Here is a 13,280-nt window from a genome sequence, read left to right as displayed (position 1 = left end):
CAGTAAAAAAAGCAAAGTTTGATCAATAGATGAACAGTCTCAGCCAGACTAACCTTGGCTATGATGACTTCTTTTTTAAGGATTTTCATGGCGTAATATTTCCCACTGGCCTTTTCTCGGACAAGGATCACTTTACCGAAGGTTCCCTTTCCCAGCAGCTTCAGGTAGTCGAAGTCGCTCATTGTCTTTAGGAAGGAAACACAGTATGTCAGCACATCATCTACACTTCTAGATGAATAGAAGTTACGGTCATTGGAAGTTTTGATGTCTCACTGGCAGTGTAGGGCTGCTGTGTATCGTTTGAAATGTTTCAATACTACTGCCAATACAACCTAAGTTTGTATCCTTGCTTTAAAAGTGGAGTCTGCAATTTTGGAGAATGACTGTTCGTATCTGACCCAGACAACTAAACCTCTCCCCTCCTTCAGAAGCTCCAGTGTATCTCAATGTTATGTACATGTCATTACTATCATGGTGTCTCACACTATTGCTGTTCCTCGTGGGTGAGGACACAGAAGAGGAAGAGCAGCAGGCATTGTGTTGTGTTGGTCTGAACCATTCTATTTGTTTCCCATGCACAGAGCCAGGGCTGTGTATGAACACCGGATTTCTTTTCAGCACACACGCAGCGGACAGCTAGCCGACTGTGAGAAACTGGACAAAGTGTGAAGAAAAAGTAAGGAGTGCTGCACTGGGTCAAAAAACTTGGTGTTAGCGATGATAAAAAAAGCCAAACTACTCAAATGTTAAATGTTCTCTAAACACTAGCAGCCAAGAACTTTGCTAAAATAAAATACAGCCTAAGATTTACAAAATGTTGATTCAAATCAGGAACTATCTGATCAAATCAACTCGATTACTACTCTGACCAGACATCTGATGCCAACAGAGGTTGAGTTTGCCAATCTTTGTATAGTTTGTATAGTGACACCTAACAATCTCAGGCTGCTCTCAGACCTAGAGTTGTCTTGCTTTGGTCTGAATCAGGGACTCATGTTGTTCCAAAGTTGTATAATTGCCTAGAGTTGGTTCGTGTTCTCACGACAGCATTTACAAGAGGACCAGATCAAATGCCTTGTGTGAGAAAGCTGCTCTTGATTGGTCAGAATTTCCATGTGGGGGAAAAATCCAGGAAGTAAAGCAAACGTTGAAGAAGAGTACACTTGCAAGATAAATGTGACACTTTCTAATGTCACAATGGAGGGACAACTACGCAGGTTGATTTTAGCGCTGCTCATCGTGGACTATATTGCTGTCATTGTTCATTTTAGTCAAACCATACAGTTTGAAAACGAGGTGCGGCTCCAACTAGAAAACAATGTTTTGATGCATTGAATGTGTTGAATGTGCATATTAAGGCAGTACAGGAGGAGGTGCACATTAATAATCCTCCAGGACTGTAACATGCTCATGTTTAACCCAAACAATGTGTCATGTGACTGCAGTTGCTTCACATCCAGGTCAGAACACCACAAACCAACCGCACCAGAGTTCGTTTGTAACTGAGACCACCTCTTCAAGAAGGTCTCAGTCCGGTTGTTTTGGTGCACACCTGAGTGTGATTGCTGCGTTCACACCTGCCCAAACGAACGGCACTGAGGGGGCAAATGAAGTTGAGTTTGATTGAACTGAACCAAACAGGGCAGGTGTGAAAGCACCCTTAGTGACCCTCTGATATTTCGTCCAGTGCCACTGTCAAATAAAAACTTTGGTTTATGACAAAATAAATACTGGAAAAATTGATTTTACTGACGCTTATAGTGCAGGGTGTAATTAACAGTGGAGCCTGTAGGGGTCTGTACTTTACATGGTTTAGTTTACTTGATGTGTCAAATGTAAGGTTGAGCCACGTGAAGCCTTTGCCTCTGATACAATTCAATTATTTTGCATGCTTTTACTTTAATTCAAACCGATTTACACGCTTGTTGTTACATGGGCCATTTAGAGGACTATTTTTGAAATTGCGAGTAGTCAAAGGTAATAACCCATTACATGACAATGAACAGCAATAATACAGCCGCAATAATTTGAGTATAAAATGTGTGAGTGTGAGTTTGTCTGTGTGTGCATCTGTTTCTGTTTCACCTTGCGTTTGTGGTGTGTGGTGGAGATGTCCATCTCCTCTTCGACCATGTTGTCGATGTTTGAGGTGGGGCTGCACTGGATCCTTTCCTCTTCTTGTCTCTGCAGCTTGTCAGCCACCATCTGGATGGCCTCTGTCCACTCATCTCTGAGGTTACATGTGACAAAATATACCAGAGAAAGTTTAGGAACACCTCCTGTATCTCATACTCTGTTCTGACACACATGACTGTTGAAATAGATGAAAACATGTGAGACATTATCTCCATTCATGAAATCCAGTGTTCTTCCATGTTTGGAAGGTCCACTTAAAAGCTGTCAAATTAGTCATCTGACAGAAAACAAATCTGCAACCATCTTTAATAATTATTTTAGAAGAATTTTGAGAAAAGGGAACAGACGCTTGCTGTTTTTAGCTTCTCAAATGTGGGGAGTGTTGGATTGGTGTCCAATAAACAAGCAATCTGAATCCATCATGTTGGGTTTAGGGAAACTAACAGACATTAATCAAGAAAATTCTCAGATTAATCGATTAATAAATTATCATTATTTGCAGCCCTTGTGACGTTGTTTGCCTTAAACTTGAATAATCATGATAATCCTCATCAATGAATAATCATCTCATACAGTCCCAGCAAAAACTGAACATTTGAAGGTTAGAACAGAAGGTATCAGATATCAGACATTGTACAACTGTTCCTGTTATTGTTGTAATAGACGCTTTTACTGTTAGTAAACAGTACGATTTTTTGGTGGGCAGGGCTTAGCTGGAGGCAAAACAATTCTCCACAGACATGAGGTAGCACTAGCTAGCAAGTTTGGTTGGCTTGTTTTAGACAATGGAGGAAGATGATGAGAGTGGTGCGTTCATAAATACTCATTCTGAGTGCCAGAGCACACTTTGTTAATTTGGAGTGTTATCTGAATGTACTGTTCAGTTATCCAGAGCACCACACTCTCAGAGTGGCAGAGCGGCCGTTTGTTAAATCAGATAGAAATGTAACGCTCCGTTTCTTCCACCAACAGGGCTCTCATTTTAGTGTAGAGTGTCAGACTGAATTTACCAACGCACCATGTCAGGTCATTCACTCTCCGGGACCGCCAGTGTTGACTGGCCGACCCATATGCTCTCACTCAGTGGATGGATGATGTCACAGGAAGCCAATCTTACAAAGTAGGACGACACTTGAAGGGTTAGTTATTGAAGCTAACGTTAGCTAATGTGCTAAAAAGTTAGCGTTCCAGAGAAATCCAATATTCCTCTTAATCCCTCCCCAGTTTCTGATGAGGTGGACATGATAACCCTTAATACACATAACGTTATTCATCCCTACAACAGGAAATACTTTTTCCCTAACCTGATATGAAGTGTGCGCTGCACATGTGAGCATTGCTGATGATGGCCTCCGTCCAGTCCTTTGGACTTATCACATTTAACCATAGTTGTCTTTGGTTTTGTTGACGGGCAGTGGTGTCTGGTTTTGAGCCATGACTCCTTCTATTCTGGCTCCCAGTAACACAACAAGACCACATTTTAAGACTCCTATGGATCCTACAGCCCTGTGGGGGAGAAGCAGGTTGTGCCTCCAGCTAGTAAAATTATGTCATCATGACATCGGCCCTAAAAGGGTCTGTTGCCCAGGTTTAAATTAAAGTGCTTAATACATACATTCATTTAATTTAATAGTTATTTATAGTTTCTAATGTTATAGTTAATGTAGAATAAGCATATTATAGATTGCTACTATTTTACTGAAAAAAAAATAAAAATCACGATGGAGATGGTTTTGCCTTTTCGAGGGCATCTATAGCACTGGCACCGAGGCAGTAGTTTTAATCACTCACAAGGGCCCGTTAATCGCCCAACATATTGCTGGAGGACCCGCTCTCTCTACGGGCCCCTCAACCCCATGGGCCCCCGTGCAACTGCACTGCCTGCACTGTCTATATTTACGCCCCTGTGCTAAGGTGTTTTCAATTAACATAAACACCTATTTGTTCAACAGAGAGGAAACATGGTCAACGAGAGAATGAACCAAATGAGCAATGATCATGGAGCAGAACTAATGTCTACCAGCCTGTGCATGTGTGTGTGAGTGTGTGTGTGTGTCTGTGTGAGAAAGAGTCTGCGTGTGTGTAAATGTAAATGCACACCCATGCATTAGAGGGAACAATGCATTGTTGTTTGCTAACATTGTTCCTCCCCATTGACTTTCCATTAGCAGTGCTGTTCAACATCTGTTGAGGGAAAGTGTGTGAGTTCGATTTTGTGTGCGTGTGTGTACACTGTGTGTGTGTGTGTGTATGTGTGTGTGTGTGACCATCATCTGTAGCAGAAGGCCAGCCATGCATCAGGATGTGTAGACACGTTAGGTGTATTTAACGATGATGAATATAACGGTTTATAATCAGGGCCAGGCTTCCCTCTGCTCCGATGAGAGAAAAGAAGAAGACGACTCGAGTAAATGAGACTAAAACTTAAAGTTGCTTCTATGGTTTTATTATTATCCTGAAAATGTTGATCTAGTTAAAGGTTTACCATGCAGGATTGTTGATTACTGGTAGTAAATATGCTCGCCAGCGACAGTGAAAATAAAACAACTCTAGATTCACTCTTGTTTGGCATGTCGCCTCGCTATATTTGCATTATTTCGGTACTGTGTGGATGCCTGCTGCTTATGGTCTGGCTCCTAGTTGCCACCTCTTTATAAAGCCAGAGAAGATACATGGATATAGTGAAGGAGGACATGGAGATGGTTGGTGTGACAGTAGAGGAGGCAGGGGATAGGGTGAGATAGAGGCAGATGAGCCACTGTGGTGACCCCTGAAGGAAGCAGCCGAAAGACGAATAGGACACACTTCTAGTGGGTCATAAGTGACGACTGAGCGGTACTACTTCTGTATGAGTCTTTATTTTGTGTACTTAGTCTTTCGTAATCTTTCATTTCATGTAAGAGAATCATGTTGCTGATCAAAAATATTTCTCATTTTAAGAAATAGAAAAATGTTGTTTCCTCAGGACTGAACTCAGAAAGCATCCACTTTTGAATTTCCCTCCACTGATCTCCACTCAAACAGTGTTAATCCTGTGCTACTGTACATGCAAAGGTTACATGTTAGCAGAAAACACTAAAGAGCCTGAACTGAGGTGAACCAAAGATGATATTCAAATATTCAGAAATCCTCAGGACTCCGGCGAAGCGAGTCGGGCTTTACGAGTGTGCACTTTCAAATATACTTACCCGGTGTAAGCTGTGAGGAGATCATGATAATGAAACCTGTTTGACTCCCAAACGATCACCCCTGTGTCTTGTTTTGTTTTGAGTTAGATGCCCATATGTTTCCTTGAGGGATCTGGATGAACATCCATCTGAACCTAAACAGAGCAGTGCGTTTTTAAGATCTGAATCCCTTTCTACTGCAAAGACTTCTGAGCGTACCCTACACACTCCAAAACAAGGGCAAACTCAAGCTACACTCCATCTACAACAATGGAGCACTCAATTTGTGGCACCCATGATGTGTGTGTGTGTGTGTGTGTGTGTATGTGTAGCTACATGAAAAGCAATGGGAACTCTCTCAAGGTCAGGCAGCAGATAAATGCTCTCTCTCTTGGTTAGAGTGTTTTTTGTATAATGAGTTTTTTTTTGCTAATGAGAGATAATGGGCCTGCCTACAGTCGGGCACCACGCCAACACGTGCCACCCTCTCTGCTCACGGCTGGGGCTGTGGTAGCTGGAGTCCTGCCAGCACTGGTACAGTACAACAAATACAGTAACACACACACACACACACATACAGAAGCGCAGACACCCAGTTGTGGCACACACACTTCTTTCCAACCCACTTAAACTTCAATGATGCACACATTTTGTGCACACACACACACACTTCTAAAACAAAGCAAACACACATCTGGAGCTTGCAGTCATCCTCTCACACATCGTACACACTCGACTTTATAAAATAATCGATAGAGAGTTATTAGTTTCATGCGAACTCTGTGATGTTCATTTGATTATCTGGAGGCAAAACTATTATAAAGCAACATATAACAGACAAAGTTGGACAGACAGTTGCAACACACACACACACATTAAAACACACACAAACTCAAAGGATGCACAGAAGCATCTGTGGTCTTCTGGGCAAAGCTGTTCATTTTCTGGAGATAAACACCTCAGCTCCTCAGAAAGGAACTGAGCAGCTGGAGAATTTATGCCAACGCTACTTGAAAGGTCTCCTTTCCACTCTGTCTCTCTCACCCTCTCTCTTTCCCCTCACACACACACACACACCAAAAAAACAAACACTCTACAGTACAAACCTCCTCACACATACCTCTGCCCTTCATGATATGTTTACCTGCATGATATGTGCTGAGGCTAATGTCATTGTCATTTAAAACTTTTAAGTTTGCCATGTTAATTTATTTTTCTGTCTTTTACCTGAAGAAGAACTGTACATAGTCTTTTGGTATTTTTCTTGCATATATAAAGATTTTAAGATGACCTAAAGCAGACTTAAGTTTAAAAACCTCAGCCACAGTACCATTCAAATAATTTATAATATTCCTCTTAAAATATCTGAGTAGAAAACAAGCTTACATGTCAAATTTTCATCCACACTACTGCTGTGAGAGAGAAGTTAGATGCTCTACAATCATATAGGCAGTAATTCAAAAGCATCTTAGCTCTAACCTGTACATAAAACATTTATTTTTGACTTCTGAATTAATAACGCTGGTAATCACCTACATTTGAATCAAGCCAGACTCGTCCTTACATTCTCGTTGCTCACTGCCCAACAATGACTGAAGGATGCTTTAAGAGTCTCTAGGGAACTGACCTCTCATCAGGCGAGTCCACATGGAAGGTCCTCTCGATGACAGTGGTCCACTGGAGGCAGCGTATGATGAAGGTGTTTGGCTTTGGCCTCTCCGTCTTCATCAGCTGACATTCTGAAACAAACAGCAAGAGGGACAGTGTAGTCTTTTCAGTGTAATTACAAAAATGTTTCCACAATGAATATCACAAAAAGAAGGACACAGAGAACAGAACTGGGGAGCTAGGAGCTTCAAACTGCACCTAGAATAAGATTAAGATCTGGTGAGGGTGCTTTTAGTGATATGTAGTTTGGTGCTGCACTAAAGAGATGATATCAATCACAGCTGTGCCTATTTTAAAGGTAAACATCTGTGTTTTCTCCAGGGTGTGTACAGATATTACCTAATTACATTTAAGACTTTTTAAGACCTTTTTAAAACCACCTTATATGAAATTATTGATGTCAGTTTAAAACAAACAGTAAGGAAAACAATAGTTGTCATTAGGGCTGTCAGGCTGGAGAAACTTACACGGTAATGTGACCGAAAAGATTTAAGACCCTTAGAATCTGAATTTAAGACAATTTAAGACTTTTTAAGGCCTTATATTAAGAAAACTTAATTTAAGACAATTTAAGACCTTTTAAGGCCTTATATTAAGAAAACTTAATTTAAGACAGTTTAAGACTTTTAAAAAACCTGTAGACACCCTGTATTCAGGCTTGTGAGTAGTTACAGTGAATAGTAAGTGTGTGTTTAAAGCCAGGCTCAGACAACAGGAGTTTAAAAATCCTAACTGATGATTTTGTTCTTCAGTCTAATCTCAAGCATGCCCACACTACAAGATCTGAGAACAGTGGCTGATTACACACTACAAGGTATTATTAAGATTATGGTGCAAGAGCGAGCCTGAATGTACGACCTCACATGATCTCATGGGGAAGCAGATGTAGACAAAACAGAGACTGACGTGGTGTGACAACGTGCTGTAACATTAACAAGGCTTATCACTGAGAAAAACTAAAGCAGAAGACTAAACGAGTCTGGAAGAGAAACCAGTCGGGGAGAGTAGCCAATGTTAGCCTCAGGGACTAGAATGCTTACGGTAGGTTACGAAGTGATGTAATAATAACCGTCATCATCCAGATTTCAAATCCTGAATATCAAACATGTTTGAAATTATCGTGGCAGGCCAGATGTGCCTGTGAGCAGATGCATAGGTTTAAGACTGGATCTGTAAAACTCACATACCCAGATAATCAGGGCCAGACATCAGCACTGTCCAAGGTCCCAGGCAGAATTTCTCTGTCTGTCTGTCTGTCTGTCAGGAGGGGTGAATCGAGGTTAAACTGGCCCTGCAGTCTGAGCCCAGCTTAAGGGTGTCACTACATCCTGTATGCATTTTAATGTAAGGCTCATTGAATTGACTAATACAACAGTTGACTCTGGTGTGAAAGAATGTGAGCTCCTTTTTAATGGAAGACTAAATATATACTAAAATTTAGCCCCTTCAGTTTCAGGGTCCTGGTATTGTGCATGCTGGCTCACTAACTCACTGGGACACTTGAACAGGACAAAGATAAAAACAATTTTTACTTTATATTAATCATACTGCTGTAAAAAAGGCCTCTAGTTAAAAAAAGGCCTCCTTCTTGAACTTCAACAAACAAAAGATGTTCATATTGCCATTATCTGTAGATTTAAGAAAAGATGCAGCTCGGTTTTAAATTTGTCAGTTTAAAAATAGGCGATAACTTCAGCCTCCGATGACTCAAATAAAGGTGCTTTCCTGTGCCAAGGGATATTATGTGTTGCAGCACATACGCATCTGGCGAATATCCGAAGAGACACATTTCTGTGAGAATGGGCAATACAGTAGGCCATTATTACACAAATGCATAATACAGTACACAAACGCAGAAACGTACGCACACATAGCCAGATGGGGCTGTGAGCTCGCTGTGGGAAGGAATGCATCTTCATTGTCCCTCAGCAGTCTCTCTGGTTATTGGGGACAAGAGCTGATGTAAAAGAGCATAATGATCCATCTCCTGTCCTCTCATCTCCCCCACTTCTTCTTTGTTCTACATACATCACCCTCCGTTTCCCCCTCTCCCCCTCTGTTCTCGTCTCGTCTCCTGTCATTCTCCCCTCGCCCTCTCTCCTCCGCTCCTTTCCTCTCCTCTGCTCTCTGTCCTCGGCTATCCCTTCCTCCAATTACTTTCTGTTTAAGTGTGGCACAGCACAGCACGTCATGGCTCAGCCTAAATATAGACAGGAAGGTTAATGACAACACCAATCAGGTCGTACGCACGGCAGAGTTTCAATGTAAATTCACACACACACACACACAAAGAAGTTACTACCTGACTCACGAACATGGCCTGCTGTGCTGCCAGAAAACAAGGTCATGCTATGGCTGATGCCAAAAAATACTGACACACGCATGGACAAACACGCACGCACACACACACACACGTAAAAGTGATACTGAAGTTTGAATGTTGGCTGAAATTGGGTTGTTTGCCACAGCAGGCAATTGTGAAATCTGTGTAGCAGTTTAGTGGGTGTATGTGAGTGCACGCATCAGTGTGTGTGTGTGTTTGTGTGTGTGTGTTTGTGTGTGAGCGACAGGCTTGTATGTATGAGTCCCTCTGCAGGGAACAGGCCTGTACCATCTCTGTTCCATCTGACCACTTCTGTTGTTCACACACACATAAACACACACACACTCAGGCACACGCAAATAAACAAACACACACATGCACACACCCACACACACACACACACACACACACACACACGCCACCTGGCCTCCCAGCTTTGGGCAACAGATGTGGCAGTGCCAGTGCTGTGCCAAGCAGCCGGGGCCGGATGTATGGCCTGGCTTGTCCTCCTCACAAACTCTTTTCCTCTCCCCTTTTTCCTCGTTCTCCAATCCTGTCTTCGTCTCCTCCTCCCTGTCTGTTCAGCGCTGATGATCCTCCTCTCCTCCCTCACCCTCCCTTCCTCTCCCCCATATTTCATCCACAAAAAGCCTCACTCTCCAATCCCTCCATCCCTCTCTCCGTCTTCCATCCGTTGCTCTCCACCCTAATCATCCTTCCATCTCTGTCCTCTCTCTTCTTCCTCTCTCCTCCCCACGTCTCCAATTTTCTCTTCCTCTGCCCCCTCCGATCGACTCCCATCGCTCATTCCCCGTACTTGTCCTCCCTTCCGGACTCCTATCTTTCTTTCTCCTCCTCCGTCCTTTGATGTTCCATTCTTTATCGTTTTCTCTGAGGTATCAGCTTGCATTCCACCATTCGTCATCATTTTGGTTTCTGTTTTCGACCTCATCACGCACCTATTCTCCTGTACTCTCCTATCGTCGCCTCCATCACCAGTCCTCACCACACTGTTCTGCAGATATTTTACACAGCGCTCCTCCAAAGCGATTAAACCAAAATACCTTGATTAAACCTTTTCAGTTTCATTTTGATTCATGTACAAACAGTGACTGACGGCATGTCCAAATCTGAGGTCCTGTGCAACATCAGCTATGTGGCATCTGCATCAGACCTTGTGTTAAGAGGTGAAACCGCAGCTTAGCACCTATCAGATTATGTTCGTGTATGTTACAGAGTAAACAACTACACAACATGCATCCATTTATTAATTAAGAGACATATGCTGTATGATACACGGGATGTGTTATCTGTTTCATCCAGCACAATCGTGAATGCCCATCTGCCAATCATAGGGGTGTTTTTTGGAGTTTTTTTGGAAAATCAAATAACTAAATAATCCTGTTTACTTTTCCAAATTTAAGCAACTAAAAAAAGACCACATAATATTTATCAGTCTAAATAATGTCTTGCCTTTCTCTTTTGGTCTTTAAATGCTGTAATTGACCTTTTACTATTGTTTTTATTAAAGGAATTTGTTGAAGAAGGTTATTATATTATTAACATGTCCACCCAATGCCAGAAGAGACAGTATTACTGTATATAAAGTTCAACTAAGCGTCTTCTAGAGCAGTGGCTTCCAACTGGTCCAGCCTCGCGGTCCAGATTTCTCCTTACTCATTAGTTCAAGGTCCAAACAGTTAAATATATTTAGCATCATACTCGTGTTTGGCCGTGTTGTGGAATTAGTTTGCTCTCTCTGTCCATGTAGCTGTGCATTAGTCACTCACTTTACAGCAAGGAACAGCACTTCAAAACAAAAGCTCTGCTCCAGAAATTCACCTCAAAATAAAGTGTGTTTTTACAAACTTGGCACATTTCCGAGTCACTTGCGGTCCATTCAGAATAGATCCGTGACCCACTTTTGGACTGCAACCCACCAGTTGGGAACCACTGTACTAGAACCACCATTATAGAGTGCTGAAGGGATGATGTTTTCTTTTATAGGCCGACACAGAAGTAAGCATCGTCCTGGTTCCTTCATTAAAAAGCCATCAGGATTTGGGATTATTGCAGAAACGTATGATACTTACACGCAAATGAACATTTCTTTTATGATTTTTGGAGCATAAATGCAACTGCCAGGAGTAAAAAGCTAACTTAAGGCTATAAACATATTACTCTATGGTGGTGTGACTTTATGACGCCACCACAACGAGGCTATACGGCTTTTTCTGACTGATGATGTTCTGTAGTCATTTATCCACTCGTTAGCAACCGCCTTATTTAAGACATCACAAGTGGGGTATTAACTGATGTATTTTATGCCGTAGAACAAAACCTGAAAGTCTCTTAAGCCTGTATTAACCACAGACCTCTAGGCATCTAACCAAAAACCCACTGACTTCAAGACGAGGGAACCAGGAGTGCTAAAATGCTAACTCATTTCCTGGTTTTAGGACTCATTCCTGCAGCAGTCTACTACAGATATTTCTAGTCTGAATCAGAGTGGTGTGTAGGTTACTTGACTGTAATAATCACTAGTGTGATCGCTACAATACAGCAGCAGTCTAGAGGTGAATTAAAGACTAAACCTGATCCTCTTCAAGCATTAACATTGACTTAGGAATCAGTTCTATACAGCCAACAGCTGATAGCAAGGATTGAACAGCCTTCTTGTCTTTACTGTCAAATTGAAAATGTTTTTATCTTAAAAAGTAAAAGTGATGTCAGCCTAAATGTCAAAAGCCATCTTGTGAGTACTATAAGTTAGCAGTAAATCAGACTGTTAGAGTGACCACTGTTTTATTCCAAAGCTGAGCCCCTGGGAAGCCGACACAAAGTTTTACTGCCAATCTGCATTTATGGTATGAACAATGAGAGTTGATGGTGGTGGTAATGAGACCGCGAGACATTAAAATTAATCTTGTTAACTCATTAGCTGGTTAATTACACATGTCAAAGACGCTGTGGAGCTTGTTAACCAGGTGCAGACAGATGATATACTGATAAATGGTTAATTAGAGCCCTCTGTGAATTCTGTAAAGCATACCAACGCTGTGAAGACTGATGAGTGGCGAGATGTTTTGACATGCCGCGAGTGGAACTGATGCAATAACCGTTGTGCCATTTCACCGTGGCTCTGTGTGATGAAACCGCGAGTCCGTTTCAGCAACGTCTCACGGCAATTTACACGACAGGGGTGATTTGCATTGGCATTTAAGAAATATAAAAATATAATCAGTGAGAGGATATAGGCTATTATATGTTATTCAGCTGGAGGACGTGGATTCAATCCCCACACAGCAGCGTCCTACAGTAAGACACTGATTCACTAACGCCAGAGAGGTTCTGCTTTAAATGGAAATGTCCCCTGCAGGGGTTAATTACAGCAGGCATCACAGAATAATAAGCACTGTTAATTATAAGCCTAAAGAGCAGTATGCCGTGTACATGCAGCGTACATGGCATGGGTGCAGTATATACAGAAAACCTGCAGGTGCTTGGACACATTGATACGACTTTCTTTGTATCTGTGCTTACAGTCTGCAGTTTCACAGCAAGGGCAGTAAAATGTGAGCCAACGTAACCGAAAACAAAAAGACGGTCCAAATGAACACATCAGGGGCCTCGTTACAGAATGAAATCCTGTTTTATCTCAATTTAAGATCATATTTAGGACTTCTGGTATTACAGAAGCAAGTTAGGAATCCTAAGTTAGGATGGTACAGCTGCTAAAACTGTATGATGATGCTCTAAATTTCCTTGACCATGTATTAACAGGTATACAATGACTGATCATCGAGCTACGTCAGCTCTGCAGAGGCCTACAGAGAGGGCACTGGTCTCTGCCAGTGGCTGTACAGATCACATATACACTTTGTTCTCTTGCTAAGGGTGACTTTCAGACTGAGGTTGCTGCTGTGTGAATTCTAAACATAGATACAGGCATGACAGGACACAGTGCCGACTGAAAAATGAATTTA

General features: G+C 41.9%; 1 protein-coding gene across 1 annotated transcript in view; it reads right to left on the bottom strand.

Moving 5' to 3' along the window:
• Nucleotides 1-13,280, bottom strand: part of akt3a (v-akt murine thymoma viral oncogene homolog 3a) — a 68,445-nt gene that overhangs the window by 20,345 nt on the left and 34,820 nt on the right. The window contains exons 4-6 of the mRNA XM_033612585.2: nucleotides 6,931-7,042; nucleotides 2,086-2,230; nucleotides 54-185 (exon numbers count right to left, since the gene is read on the bottom strand). Of these exons, the coding sequence (XP_033468476.1) occupies nucleotides 54-185; nucleotides 2,086-2,230; nucleotides 6,931-7,042 (389 nt within the window). The remainder of the gene's footprint in view (nucleotides 1-53; nucleotides 186-2,085; nucleotides 2,231-6,930; nucleotides 7,043-13,280) is intronic.

Source organism: Epinephelus lanceolatus, chromosome 17, assembly GCF_041903045.1.
Source record: "Epinephelus lanceolatus isolate andai-2023 chromosome 17, ASM4190304v1, whole genome shotgun sequence".
Classification (NCBI taxonomy): domain Eukaryota; kingdom Metazoa; phylum Chordata; class Actinopteri; order Perciformes; family Serranidae; genus Epinephelus; species Epinephelus lanceolatus.
Note: the sequence above shows the minus strand (reverse complement) of the source record. Positions and strands in the feature narration are given on the sequence as shown.